Source organism: Oncorhynchus masou, chromosome 9 (genome assembly GCF_036934945.1).
Source record: "Oncorhynchus masou masou isolate Uvic2021 chromosome 9, UVic_Omas_1.1, whole genome shotgun sequence".
NCBI lineage: Eukaryota > Metazoa > Chordata > Actinopteri > Salmoniformes > Salmonidae > Oncorhynchus > Oncorhynchus masou.
Genome location: NC_088220.1, coordinates 16,817,705 through 16,831,916, shown reverse-complemented (window position 1 = coordinate 16,831,916; position 14,212 = coordinate 16,817,705). Strand labels below are relative to the sequence as shown.

At 47.1% G+C, this 14,212-nt stretch overlaps 2 protein-coding genes across 4 annotated transcripts; one reads left to right on the top strand and one right to left on the bottom strand.

The window, feature by feature from the left end:
* Positions 1-63: 63 nt before the first annotated feature.
* nudt22 (nudix (nucleoside diphosphate linked moiety X)-type motif 22) lies at positions 64-2,142 on the top strand. Its single transcript, XM_064973307.1, has 6 exons — positions 64-149; positions 273-1,005; positions 1,216-1,332; positions 1,494-1,591; positions 1,717-1,810; positions 1,999-2,142. Exons 1-6 carry the CDS (start codon positions 64-66, stop codon positions 2,140-2,142), a joined length of 1,272 nt encoding a protein of 423 aa, XP_064829379.1.
* si:ch211-107m4.1 (heterogeneous nuclear ribonucleoprotein U-like protein 2) lies at positions 1,923-14,142 on the bottom strand. Of its 3 annotated transcripts, none has more exons than XM_064973305.1 (13): positions 12,843-14,142; positions 12,392-12,527; positions 12,211-12,290; positions 11,870-12,115; positions 11,597-11,709; positions 11,145-11,411; positions 9,667-9,789; positions 6,756-6,857; positions 6,329-6,497; positions 5,755-6,075; positions 5,535-5,617; positions 2,436-2,587; positions 1,923-2,089 (listed from the first exon to the last, which is right to left on the bottom strand). In XM_064973305.1, the coding sequence occupies exons 1-12, from the start codon at positions 13,753-13,755 to the stop codon at positions 2,465-2,467; spliced, it is 2,676 nt and encodes an 891-aa protein (XP_064829377.1). In that variant the 5' UTR covers positions 13,756-14,142; the 3' UTR covers positions 1,923-2,089; positions 2,436-2,464. The 3 variants fall into 3 exon arrangements, with proteins under 3 accessions (XP_064829377.1, XP_064829378.1, XP_064829376.1); XM_064973306.1 differs by having other exon boundaries at positions 2,515-2,587; XM_064973304.1 differs by having other exon boundaries at positions 1,923-2,587.
* Positions 14,143-14,212: the final 70 nt, after the last annotated feature.

Genomic DNA, 14,212 nt, shown 5'->3' with positions numbered 1-14,212 from the left:
ATTTATTCTACACAAACATGAGAGCTGATTTATATGATTCCGATTTGATCAGGCTTAATCAGAATGGATCCTGAGGTCTCTGTGCTGTTGCACTGCACTGCCTGGGGAGGACTCCTGGAACCACAAGTGCAGGTGGAGCTTTCTGCCAGGTAAATTCAGAATTCATTACTTTCAATCAATAGTTGGTTGTTAGAAGTAGTCTAACTATAAAACCAGTTATCAAACACAATGAATCTATTGTCCTCTCACTCCATCTCTCTCTCTTCATCAAGGTTTAACCGTCAGACAGAGCCAGCACTGGAGAGTCACATAGAGGAGGTGTGGACAGAGAGAGTGACCATGGAGCCATGGCTTTTCAATGGGGCCAAATTCAGGCTGCACTCTTTCAGTCTGGCCTCACCCCAGCCCTCCTGTCCACCTACACCTCAGCCTCCCTGCATAAATGGAGAAGGAGACAGATATGGAAGGCAATGTAGCATTCAAGAGGAAGAGGGCCAACACGAGACAATGGGGAACGCCAACTCTGAAAGAGCAGAGGTGCTCAGACACCAAAGAGATCAAATAGACAGAGTCATAGGCGAACGACAGCATAATGACAAGGATTTGAGTAGCTATAAGCAGAGGGAAGGGAACCTCAGAGACACGCAAACCTCCACCCCAGGGTGCAGAGACCAACATCCTGCTGTGGGAAGCAGTGCAGCAGAAGCTCAACCCTTCCCACAGAGCGATGTGGGTGGTAAGGGGGCCACTCCCATCCTGACCCTGAGGTTGGGCCTGACCTGCTATAGGGACTTTCTGGGCACCAACTGGTCTCAGAGAGCAAGGAAGCTACGCCAGCGTGCGGAGGTGGAGTATGGGGATCCTCTGGCGCTATTGGCCCAGCCGCTGGGGGTGGGTGGGGTCTTGTGTACGGCTGACAGACAGGTGGTGCTGATCAGGAGGAGCCAGCAAGTGGCGGAGGCAAGGGGGCTGCTGGACATCCCTGGGGGGCACCCAGAACCAAAGGTGAGACGGGAGAAAGAGGTTGAAAGTTAAACCAATACTGTTTGAAATGTGGTATTGTATCCTCCATACTTGTGAGGTTGGTTGGATTAAGTTTTGACACTTATTCAAAACGACTGTTGAACTGCATTCTATTTCCATTGCTTGCCATACTTATGGCAACTTTCTTATGGTATCTAATTACCTTTGCTGCCTCCTCCCCCTTTCCCCCAGGCTGTGTTTGAAGGCCTCGATGAGGAGGACAGGATCAGGGTGGAGATGCTGCAGTGGAGGGAGGAGGCTGTGGTCAGAGAGCTGTTCTCTTCTGTGTGCACTGAGATCAGAGACGAGGTGAGACAAACAAACAAACTGCTGGCCATGAGACTGAGTTGTCAAGGACAGTCTGTTTGTTTATCCCCTTTCTTTCTCTCTCCATCTATTATTTTCTTTCTCCATCTCTTTCATTAAGTTATCTTCATTCCTCTCATTACGACCCCACTGTCTGTCTGCAGGTAAATGTTCCTCTGTGTTCTCTGGGTGAGCCGGTACTGATGGGCATCGCTCTGAATCACACCAGTGCAGGCAGACCCAGTGCAGAGTTCTACATCAGGTACTCAAAGGAAATGACATCATAGAAAATAGCCCTTCATTATCAGGCCCATGTTTGATAACTGACCACAAAATGATAAGACATTCAGTATTATACAATTCCTATTTTGTGTTGTCTGTCCCCAGTTGTTCACTGACTTCCATAGAAGTTCGAGAGCTTTACTGGCAGGGGGGCATTGAGGCCCAGGAGTCTACAGATATCGTGTTCTTGAGCCAAACCGTAAGGAGCACCACAACAGTTACTGTAATCTGTGCATAAAGAAAATGTAATGTCTAAGAACAGAGCATATGGAAAGTTCATAATTGAAACAGATATTGAACAATGTCATACAAATAGTTTAAACAGTTTATTACACATTAACACCTTATCTGTAATGAATCTCTGAACGTTTGTCTTGTGATTTGAAGGAGGTGCTACAGCTAGACCAGAGCACCCCCCTGTGGTCGGAGTTGTGTCCTTCAGCCAAGGGTGCTGTGCTGCTCTATCAACTAGTGCTGCCTGACCGAGAAGACAAAAGCAATCAATCAAACTCCAGCTACTGCACCAGATAAAATTTCCAGATGATGAAATTAATACAATAGACATTTTCTTCAACGAAAAAGCAGCGATTTAATGTTGTTGCTTTAAGAGACAATACTGTTATAGAAAGTTTAAGCCCCCTGCTATGAAAATATCTGAGGAAACATTCCCTGAATATAAAGTTCCAGCAGTATTTCAGAAAAACGTTGCTTGATGTTTGACACTTAAGCACCTGGTGGAGGCACAATATTTCCCAACTTTGCATAAAAATGCTGTAAGATAATGTAAGAAATATAACCTGTATAATAAATCTTTATAAAATCACCTGCAGAATTTGCTGATCTCTTTAGATGTTTAACAGTAACCCTGGTAACGGTAACTATCGTAAGTGTAGTTCCTGTTACCATAGTAGTCCTGGTCTTGGTAAACCTGATTCTCGTTGCCGTAATAGTCCTGGTCTTGGTAACTCTGATTCCACTGAATAGAGAGGGGGAGAGAGAGAGAATAGAATACATCATTCATACCTTAACAGAGACATTGACTGTGAGACTGTCTATGGTGCTGCAAAATCAGACTGCACTTCCTGAGCTCTACACAGGTATGCTCTCTATCCTACCCTCTACCCTGTCTATAGCATTTACCTGTTTTGCACCCACACACCAGTACCAGGGTTTCAAAAATGTGGAGCAGGACATTTGACCAGCAGTATTTTAATTTACCAGACATTTAAGAAACGTACCGGTCCCATGTGCATTGGGTGTGCGTAACCACCCACGGTGCTCAGAATAAAATAAATCACATTTAGATTATGGTAATTCATTTTAACAGAACATGAAACTCGGATGCAATGTGCTCCTTACCGAATTCCGATGTTAGAATAACTGTTCACATTTACTTTTCCTCAGCCAAGTAGACCAGTAAGGAACAGCAACATCACTAGCCTATCTCAATCTACTATCCCCCATAGTAGAAACGTGAACCTATTCTATTGGTCAGCTAGTCATTCTGTGCGAGAAAGAAATAGCCTATTCCAAACACTCTGGGACAGTTGTGGGACGACAGATCCGAAATTCATACAACCAGTAGGCCTAGGATACATCCAAAACAACATTAAAAAGCAAGGAGTCTGATGCAACATAACGATTAGCTTAAAATGTTGATCAACTATTATTTCAAGGCAGTAGGCGACGCGTGAATGCTCGTACCAAACTGCAATTTAGCGGGAAAAAACGTTAAAAGCCACTGCACATGAGAGCGGGATGAAATTACCGTATCTATTAGAAATGTAGTTAGAGTTGAGATAAACAACTAGCATGGGTTGCTAATATGACTAGGATTGGGCCTTTGGCTAACTGGACAATGAAATACATTTGAAAAACAACAGCTAAATAGGCTACTGTTTTCAATGGCATATGGAAATCTTTATAGTTTGATTGGGTTTTAGCTAAGCTACTTTGAAGCAAGGTAAGACATGCCTCAGTGTAAAATGTTCAGGTTTCAAACAGTTAAGTATATGTTTTCAAAATACATACTGCCTCCAGCTCATTGCAAAGTGGTGTGAAGCCTGCCAAATTGCCTATGCACTTGAATGGAGAATGGGAAGCGAACTTCAATTACCAATTGAGAAATAAAAATAGTAGCTCTTTTTAATCTTTGCCATCAAAACAGTTCTCAACATGCAATTGCATTTAGAATTGTTGCACAATGATTGGGCTTATAAAAGCACTTTTCACTCCAGCAGCAATTAACAAGCTGTTTGATGAGCTGTAGCAGCAACTCTCATGTTACATTGACAGGTATTTCAATCAATAGGCTAAAATACATTTTCGCAATGGGATTTGTTTTCTTCTCCTGGACAATTGGCCGGGGACATTTTTATTTATCGGCTTTTTTTAAATTACTTTTCTTGTTGCCAAAAGCCGGCTATTACCGCTAATGGAAACCCTGACAGATACCCAATGTGCATGCCTGTTTGTGTGCGTGTGTACCACTACCTGTCTGTAGCATGCTTCCTGTCTGTAGCATTCTAGCTGTTTGTTGTAGTTTAGCTGTCTATTGTACTCCCTGCATACTTCATGATTAAAGTCATGGCTGCGGTACTGGTAGTTCGCTCCATTGAACGGTTCATCCTGCCAGATAAATATCACAAAAATGTGTTGCCGAGGCTCTAGGTCCTATAGCCCTGCCCCTAGGTCCTATAGCCCTGCCCCTAGGTCCTATAGCCCTGCCCCTAGGTCCTATAGCCCTGCCCCTAGGTCCTATAGCCCTGCCCCTAGGTCCTATAGCCCTGCCCCTAGGTCCTATAGCCCTGCCCCTCCTATAGGTCCCTGCCCCTAGGTCTATAGCCCTGCCCCTAGGTCCTATAGCCCTGCCCCTAGGTCCTATAGCCCTAGGTCCTATAGCCCTGCCCCTAGGTCCTATAGCCCTGCCCCTAGGTCCTATAGCCCTGCCCCTAGGTCCTATAGCCCTGTCCCTGGTCCCCCTGCCCCTAGGTCCTATAGCCCTGCCCCTAGGTCCTATAGCCCTGCCCCCTAGGTCCTATAGCCCTGCCCCTAGGTCCTATAGCCCTGCCCCTAGGTCCTATAGCCCTGTCCCTAGGTCCTATAGCCCTGCCCCTAGGTCCTATAGCCCTGCCCCTAGGTCCTATAGCCCTGCCCCTAGGTCCTATAGCCCTGCCCCTAGGTCCTATAGCCCTGCCCCTAGGTCCTATAGCCCTGCCCCTAGGTCCTAGGCCCTCCCCTAGGTCCTATAGCCCTGCCCCTAGGTCCTATAGCCCTGCCCCTAGGTCCTATAGCCCTGCCCCTAGGTCCTATAGCCCTGCCCCTAGGTCCTATAGCCCTGCCCCTAGGTCCTATAGCCCTGCCCCTAGGTCCTATAGCCCTGCCCCTAGGTCCTATAGCCCTGTCCCTAGGTCCTATAGCCCTGCCCCTAGGTCCTATAGCCCTGCCCCTAGGTCCTATAGCCCTGCCCCTAGGTCCTATAGCCCTGCCCCTAGGTCCTATAGCCCTGCCCCTAGGTCCTATAGCCCTGCCCCTAGGTCCTATAGCCCTGCCTATATATACCCTTGCCTCTAGATTATATACTCCTGCCTCTAGATTATGTACCCCCCCTTGTAGGTTATATACCACTGTCTCTAGATTATATACACCTGCCTCTAGATTATCCTCTAGATTATGTACCCCTGCTTCTAGGTTATATACCCCTGCTTCTAGATCATATACCCCTGCAGCATGGTTTCCAATCTGCTATATCAGCAACTCTCTACTATATCATTCCAGTCTTTTTCTGTCCTATCCAATAAACTAATCATTTTAAATCAATAAAAAAATACCCAAAATGTATGAATTAAGAAGGCGGAATATTAGGAAACTATGTAAAGGTGAAGTATGTTTATCAGAGGTTGACTGGATAGATGAGGACTCACATATCTGAGCTGCTGTGGTGTCCAGTACTGCTGATGACCATATGGGTATGGCTGCTCCTGGTTGAACCATGTGCGGTCCCAACCTACATACAAAAAATGTTATTACTATAACCAGAAGAACCCCAAGGCATGACATATTACCAGACCAAACACATTAAGGAATAATTACACAGTAATAGCGCCACTCAAGTTTTTCCCCCCATCAATCATTCTCCCTGACCTCTCAAGTCACCAGCCGCCACTGGATTGTACCCCCTGTCCATCCGGCCCTTGATGAGGGGTTTAGGGGGGTTATAGTCTTGCATGGCCATCCTTCCAAATCTGGTCTTGTTAAGGTGATAAGACTGAAGTCCGAGGCTATGGGGATTATTGTATCGGATGCGGGGTTTCTTCCGTTGTTTAGGGGCGGTGGGGACAGGGGGGAGCAGGCTTTTTGACTCTTTTTTGTACCCCTCCAAGAGAGCCTGTGCTTCCTCTCTGGCTAGTTCCACAAACAGCACCTTCTCCAGCAGGTCTCCCTGCTCTGGCAGAGTGCAGCTCACTGGGGAGGAGAGGACATCAACACAGCATCAAAAGCAACCATACCTTCAGTTTGGTTCTCCTTTCACTGTATAGGCTTGCACAGTATGTTACTCCATTAAACTGAATCTGGGTGAAAATTATGCAACTCAGAACAACTCAAAGACTGATATGCTGCGACTCTATAAACGTTTTGGAATTGTGTGAATGCTTACGACATTATACTTAAAAAGGTCACTGCTCATTGGTTATCTTCTGTATTGTATTTCCCTGACCTTTGACCTTGTGGAGATCCGTTTCAGGGATCTTGTCCCCCTCCTCCTCCTGTTGCTCCTGCAGACGCCTCTTCCACTCCTCTTTAGATGGGAACACCACCACCGCCATCCGCCTGAAACCCGCGAACCACAGCAGCCTCTGGCGCTGAGCTGAGGGGTGAACGTTGGGCTGGGGATGAACAACAATACATTATTGTCCAATTGTCTTTACAGAGAACTCAAATTTATATTTTTTGCTTGGTGGTATGCAGGAGGAGGAGAGGAAACAAAGAGAGGAGTGGCAGGAGAGAAAGATTGTCTAAACTATCACCTTTAAATATGAACAGATTTGATTCCTAGCCTCAGTTAATATACCCTCCCTCTTTCAGGGAGCAAGCCAATCAGCAGACACTGCCTCCTCTTGCTGTCCTATCAAATAGCTACCTACCTGGTCCAGGATGTAGTTGCGTGGAGTTTGAGCCGCCACCTTGATCAGCTCACTGAGACACTGAGAGGCCTGCTGCAGCCTGCTCTCTCTACGACCCTGCCCCTGTGGAGAGGAACACACAGGTTTTTATTTGATTTTATTTCACCTTTATTTAACCAGGTAGGCAAGTTGAGAACAAGTTCTCATTTAAAATAAAGCAAAGCAGTTCGACACATACATACAGCACACAGTTACACATGGAATAAAACAAACATACAGTCAATAATACAGTAGCAAAATAAGTCTATACTATGTGAGCAAATGAGGTGAGATAATGGAGGTAAAGGCAAAAAAAAGGCCATGGTGGCGAAGTAAATACAATATAGCAAGTAAAACACTGGAATGGTTGATTTGCAGTGGAAGAATGTGCAAAGTAGAGATAGAAATAATGGGGTGCAAAGGAGCAAAATAAATAAATTAAATACAGTAGGGAAAAGGTACAGCTAACAACATACAGACACACCTTTGGAATTGATATAATCAATAGATTAATAAAACTTTAGTGTTAATAATGATATAATCATAATGGTGTTATAGATAATGAATAAAACTATAATGAATATAATGTGTTAGTGTTATAATGGTGTTAGTGTTATAATGGTGTTATAGTGTTATAAAGTCCATGGAGTCCAAAGTCCAAAGTCCTTTGCAACTTTTCAAAATCAGTCCATCAGTTTGAAAGAATAAGAAATTTGAATCCTCCGCACTCCAAAAGGTTTTGGGACAGCTGCCCACTGCACTGAGACTAGGAAACACTGTCACCACCGATAAATCCACAATAACCAAGAATTTCAATAAGCATTTCTCTACGGCTGGCTATGCTCTCCACCTGGCTACCCCAACCCCGGCCAACAGGTCTGCACCCCCCACAGCAACTGGCCCAAGCAAAATCTGCAAAATCTGGATCCCTACAAATCAGCAGGGCCAGACAATCTGGACCCTCTCTTCCTAAAATTATCCACCGCCATTGTTGCAACCCCTATTACTAGTCTGTTCAACCTCTCTTTCATATCGTCTGAGATTCCTAAAGATTGGAAAGCTGCTGCGGTCATCCCCCTCTTTGCAGTAGGAGACACTCTTGACCCAAACTGATACAGACCAATATCTATCCTACCCTGTCTTTCTAAAATCTTCGAAAGCCAAGTGAACAAACAGATCACTGACCATTTCGAATCCCACCGTACCTTCTCCGCTATGCAGTCTGATTTCCGAACTCATCACGGGCGCACCTCATCCATGCTCAAAGTCCTAAACAATATCATAACCGCCATCAATACAAGACAATACTGTGCAGCCATGTTCATCGACCTGGCTAAGGCTTTCAACTCTGTCAATCACGTATTCTTATCGGCAGACTCAACAGCCTTGGTTTCTCTAATGACTGCTCGCCTGGTTCACTAACTACTTCTCAGGTAGAGTTCAGTGTGTCAAATCGGAGGGCCTGTTGTCCAGACCTCCAGCTAGCGGTCTCTATGGGAGTGCCACAGGGTTCAATTCTCGGGCCGACTCTTTTCTCTGTATACATCAATGACGTCGCTCTTGCTGCTGGTGATTCTCTGATCCACCTCTATGCAGACAACACCATTCTGTATACATCTGGCCCTTCTTTGGACACTGTGTTAACAAACCTCCAAATGAGCTTCAATGCCATACAACTCTCCTTCCGTGGCCTCAAACTGCCCTTAAATGCTAGTAAAAACTAAATGCATGCTCTTCAACTGATCGCTGCCCGCACCCGCCCGCCCGTCTAGCATCACTACTCTAGACGGTTATGACTTAGAATATGTGGACAATTACAAATACATAGGTGTCTGGCTAGACTGTAAACTCTCCTTCCAGACTCACATTAAGCATCTCCAAAACAAAGTTAAATCTAGAATCGTCTTCCTATTTCGCAACAAAGACTCCTTCACTCATGCTGCCAACATACCCTCATAAAACTGACCATCCTACCGATCCTTGACTTCGGGCGATGTCATTTACAAAATAGCCTCCAACACTCTACTCAGCAAACTGGATGCAGTCTATCACAGTGCCATCCGTTTTGTCACCAAAGCCCCATATACTACCCACCCCTGTGACCTGTGTGCTCTCGTTGGCTGGTCCTCACTACATATCCGTCGCCAAACCCACTGGTTCCAGGTCATCTATAAGTCTTTGCTAGGTAAAGCCCTCCTTATCTCAGCTCACTCGTCACCATAGCAACACCCACCCGTAGCACGCGCTCCAGCAGGTATATTGCACTGGTCACCCCCAAAGCCAACATCTCCTTTGGCTGCCTTTCCTTCCAGTTCTCTGCTGCCAATGACTGGAACGAATTGCAAAAATCACTGAAGTTGGAGACTTATATCTCCCTCACTAAGCGTCAGCTGTCAGAGCAGCTTACCGATCGCTGCAGCTGTACACAACCCATCCAACCAACTACCTACCTCATCCCCATATGTTTTTGTTTTTCTGCTCTTTTGCACACCAGTATTTCTACTTGCACATCATCATCTGCACATCTATCACTCCAGTGTTACTTTCTAAATTGTAATTACTTCTCCACTGTGGCCTATTTATTGCTTTACCTCCTTACTTCATTTGCACACACTGTATACAGATTTTTCTATTGTGTTATTGACTGTATGTTTGTTTATCCCATGTGTAGCTCTGTGTTGTTGTTTTTGTCGCACTGCTTTGCTTTATCTAGGCCAGGTCGCAGTTGTAAATGAGAACTTGTTCTCAACTGGCCTACCTGGTTAAATAAAGGTGAAAAAATAATAATAATAAGTGTTATAATACTATTATGGTGATATAATGGTGTTATAATAATGTTATGGTGTTATAATAGTGTTATAATAGTGGGTAGTTGTGTGTCTGGTGGTCTGACCTTCATGCAGGGTAGGAGGCCTGCGGTGCCCAGCAGGGTGTATCTCTTCTCTGGGTATTGCTTCATGTGAGCCCTGGCCCAGTGGGTCTTACCTGCCCCTGGTAGACCCACCATCATCAACACCTGAGGAGGAGAGAGGAGGGAGAGGGGTAGAGAGAGGAGGGAGAGGGGTAGAGGGGGGGGGTAGAGTGAGGAGGGAGAGGGGTAGGGAGGGGGTAGAGTGAGGAGGGGGGGTAGAACAAGGAGAGAGAGGGGAGGGGTAGAGCGAGGAGGGAGAGGGGTAGAGTGAGGAGGGAGATGGGTAGAGAGGGGAGGGGTAGAGTGAGGAGGGAGAGGGGTAGAGTGAGGAGGGGTAGAACAAGGAGAGAGAGGAGGGGTAGAACAAGGAGAGAGAGGGGTAGAGAGGGGAGGGTAGATGGGTAGGAGGGAGAGGGGTAGAGTGAGGATGGAGAGGGGTAGAGTGAGGATGGAGATGGGTAGAGTGAAGAGGGAGAGGGGTAGAGAGGGGAGGGGTAGAGTGAGGAGGGAGAGGGTAGAACAAGGAGGGAGAGGGGTAGAGGGGAGGGGTAGAGTGAGGAGGGAGAGGGGTAGAGCGAAGAGGGAGAGGGGAAGAGGTGTAGAGAGGAGGGAGAGGGGTAGAGAGAGGAGGGAGAGGGGTAGAGAGAGGAGGGGTAGAGAGAGGAGGGGTAGAGAGAGGAGGGAGAGGGGTAGAGAGAGGAGGGGTAGAGAGAGGAGGGAGAGGGGGAGAGAGGAGGGAGAGGGGTAGATAGAGGAGGGAGAGGGGTAGATAGAAGAGGGGGAGGGGTAGATAGAGGAGGGGTAGAGGGGAGAAGGAGAGGGTTAGAGGGAAGAGAGAAGAAGGAAAGGGTAGAGAGAAGAGGGAGAGGGGTAGAGAGAAGAGGGAGAGGGGTAGAGGGAGAGGGGTAGAGAGAAGAGGGAGAGGGGTAGAGGGAGAGGGGTAGAGAGAGGAGGGAGAGGGGTAGAGAGGGGAGGGAGAGAGGGGTAGAGCGAAGTGGGAGAGGGGTAGAGAGAAGAGGGAGAGGAGTAGAGAGAGGAGGGAGAGGAGTAGAGAGAGGAGGGAGAGGGGTAGAGAGAAGAGGGAGAGGGGTAGAGGGAGAAGAGAGGAGAGGGGGTAGAGAGAAGAGGGAGAGGGGTAGAGAGAAGAGGGAGAGGGGTAGAGAGAAGAGGGAGAGGGGTAGAGAGAAGAGGGAGAGGGGTAGAGAGAAGAGGGAGAGGGGTAGTGTGAAGAGGGAGAGGGGTAGAGAGAGGAGGGAGAGGGGTAGTGTGAAGAGGGAGAGGGGTAGAGCAAAGAGGGAGAGGGGTAGAGAGAGGAGGGAGAGGGGTAGAGAGAGGAGGGCGAGGGTTAGAGAGAAGAGGGTGGAGAGAAGAGAGAGAGGGGTATAAGCATGAATAAAGTGCACACAGGCCAGCGAATAGAGTTCATGTTAGTGCTGGCAGCCATTGCTCCGCTCTCTCACCTCACACTGCAGTTTGGAGGTTGGTGGGGCTGGGGCACGGAGCCTTTGTCCAGCAGGCAGGGAGGAGAGGGGGGTGTACCCTGCAGGGCTGGGGTACCAGGGGGGAGACGTGGGGTCCAGGTTGAGGGTGATAGAGGTGTTTTTGCAGAGGACGTGGGGGTATAGCACAGAACCGCAGAGAGCAGCCGGACTCAGGTGGAACGCCATTCCCATAAGGCGACCGTTCTTATGGAAGGAGAGCTCAACTCCTTCCTCCTTAGAGAAAGACTATGGATGGAAAGATGCAGGGAGACAGGAACAAACCCATGAACACAAAGCGAGGCAGGGGTTACTTCAATAGTAAGGTTTGTATTTTTTAGATTCGGATTGTTATTATTAAAATGGCATTTCAACATGTCCTGCATTCAAGAAAGTGAGGGTGGGGTGAAAAAAAAAAAAATTGTGTCACTCACAGCATAACAGCCAATGACATCGCCCTCTGAAAAGGGCTCTCCAAACTCCTCCTCTTTCCCAGCAGTCACTTTTCTGCCCCTAGCGTCGTAACCGTAAGACAAGTCCTCGTCACCTGAATGAGGGGAATGAGAGAGAAATCAGCGCAAATCATACAGAAACATTTCATTCATAAGACTCAATGAAGTACCTCTGCTAAACCATGGGACATTTATAACCAGAACATATCCACATAATTGGCACATTTTTTTGTTGGGAAAAAGTTTGGTCCTTACCGAGCATCAAGTTGGTGTTCCAACGCTCCACTGACCAGCCCAGTCTCAGACCATGGTGCTCAGGGTCCTCAGAGTCCAGTGATGGAGACACCAGCTTTTTCTCAAACATAGCCTCGAAGCCCACCCTCCCCTGGTGAGTTCCGTGTGTCAGTCTGCATCCAGACCACAGGAGAGGGCAACGCTCCCAGAACCTTGGCTGGCCGCTGCAGCCGTCCCGGCCCACCTCAAAGTGCAGGTCACCGCCGTCTGTGGAGATTAGAGAGGATGACCAACTCAACATTAACACCACACTGGTCAACCTGGGCAATGAGAGAGAGGTGATCCCTCATAATTAAACTCACAGGAGTCTAGTCTGACCCGCCCTCCGTCTTCCTCGGCATCAACACCATTACTCTCAGGCTGAGGCGGTGGGGATTTGGCCCTGTGTGGAGAGAGAGTTTGGTCATGTTTAAAGACACTGTCTGGTGGGTAGAGGATCATTTCGGAAAACCCTGCAGAGCTTGAGTCACGGAGGAAAGGTACCTGTTGTACTGGATCTCTTCCTTGAATTCGTAGTAGGCCCTGCCTCTGGTTCTCTCACCCTGAGCAGGCCTCTTGACCCCACGCGTCTCCCCTCTACCTCCAGCCCTATTTTCCTCGTCTTTGTCCATGTGAAACACTGCAATGAGAGTGGGGGAGGAGGGTATTCTGATTGATTGATTACTCTAAAAGTCTAGGCCAATGTACAAGATGGGTTATAAACCTGTAACATATGGATACCAGGGTTGGGGTCAACAACATTTCAATTCCAGACAATTCAGGAAGTACACTAAAATTACAATTCTCTTCAATGCTTTTCAATTAGGATTTGTTTTTAATTGGAGTTTGCTTCACTTTTAGAATTGACTGTAAATAAAATGGAGTTGACCCCAACCCTGAAGGATATTATAAAAATAATCATGACATTATTCAGTGTGTGTCATATCATATCTACCGATGTCCTGGCTGGTCTGGTCACTGGCCACAGATCCCAGGCTGAGGCTGGATGCAGTGCTGCTCCCTCTCTGGGCCACCATGGAAACACTGTCCTCCTCCTCAACTCTGTTCTCCACAGCTGATCCTGCATGATCTTCTTTAGACTGCCCAACAACCAACATACTTGTGTCTTGATACACGATGTCTATCCGTGATATCTGTGATGTATTAAGTGTGTTTTGAATGGGCCTGGTGCTCATGCTTGTTGTGTTTAGCTGGTTTGATGTCGTTTTATCCTCCTCTGCTTCCTGTGTGGCAGTCCGTTTGGAGACTCTGCGTGCATGTTCTCCTTCACCCTGTTGTTCTTGAGCGCTCTCTTCTTGGGTGACATGTTGCTGTTGCTCTACTTGTTGATTTAACGAGGTCTGCTCCATCAACCCTTCTTTGTCTTCCGTGGTTTTTGCACACGGGCTCATGGTAAAAGTGCTGATTACACACACGTCTTCCAACTGACTTGTTGACGTGTTATCAAGTTTGGCTGCTGAAATTGCAGGTGCCTCCGTGTCTGCGCCGATAGGAGAACAATCAGCTCTAGGTCTCACCATCATCTCTGAACTTGCGGCTCCTGCAACGTCTCCATCGTGTCCAGTGGCTTTCGCCTCCTCGCCCGGTAGAGGGACTTCTCTCTCCATCGCTAACACTGTGGATGCTCTGGGTGAATCGTCATCTTGTGGCTTCGGCTCTTCTCCAAGACCAGGGACTCCATTGTCTTGTCCAAGATCGCTTGATTCTGGAGCTTGCAATTCAGCTTCGAAAGCGGACATCAAACGCCCAACGAGTTCTGCCTTCAGTCCTTTGATGTCCAGTGCTCGCTCTTTGAGCATGACTCGTAGTTTAGCCACTTTTAGTTTTTTTACTTCTGACAGTTTCATTTTCCACTGAAATGTGCGTTGCTTTTATCAAGTTAAAAACGTTACTTTACCTCATGAGCTTCCAAATGATTGTTCTGCAGTAAAAAATATATAAAAACTTTATCAAAAGAAAGCAACTGCTCGAACCAAAACACACCCAGAGACTGCTGTCCTGTAAAATTCAATATACGGTTCTACTCTCTGATTGGTCCATAGGGAAAATAACCCCGCCTTGATATCCAAGCCCTAAAAGCTATTGGTGTAAATTGGGTCCGCCCATAGACACGTTTCATTCCGATGGACTGGGTTGACCAATCACGCTTCCTTTATTCACCAAATAAGCACAGATCTAGGATCAGCAGACGTTGCTCAACCAATTCAAATGTTTGTCTACGAATGATCTAGAAACAAACAAAACTGATCTAAAATCAGCACTGCAGGCCAACTTCTAGTTCCATGCCCAGCGCAATGTCAACAA

What these genes read in the sequence shown, in the direction of transcription:
- nudt22 (XM_064973307.1), top strand. Translation starts at nt 64, where the DNA reads ATGGATCCTGAGGTCTCTGTGCTGTTGCACTGCACTGCCTGGGGAGGA. An exon ending in GGGGGCACCCAGAACCAAAG is followed by an intron (nt 1,006 to 1,215) that starts GTGAGACGGGAG and finishes CCTTTCCCCCAG; the next exon opens with GCTGTGTTTGAAGGCCTCGA. An exon ending in TCGTGTTCTTGAGCCAAACC is followed by an intron (nt 1,811 to 1,998) that starts GTAAGGAGCACC and finishes TGTGATTTGAAG; the next exon opens with GAGGTGCTACAGCTAGACCA.
- si:ch211-107m4.1 (XM_064973304.1), bottom strand. Translation starts at nt 13,755, where the DNA reads ATGAAACTGTCAGAAGTAAAAAAACTAAAAGTGGCTAAACTACGAGTC. An exon ending in GAAGAGATCCAGTACAACAG is followed by an intron (nt 12,291 to 12,391) that starts GTACCTTTCCTC and finishes CTCTCCACACAG; the next exon opens with GGCCAAATCCCCACCGCCTC. An exon ending in GCGGGTCAGACTAGACTCCT is followed by an intron (nt 12,116 to 12,210) that starts GTGAGTTTAATT and finishes TAATCTCCACAG; the next exon opens with ACGGCGGTGACCTGCACTTT.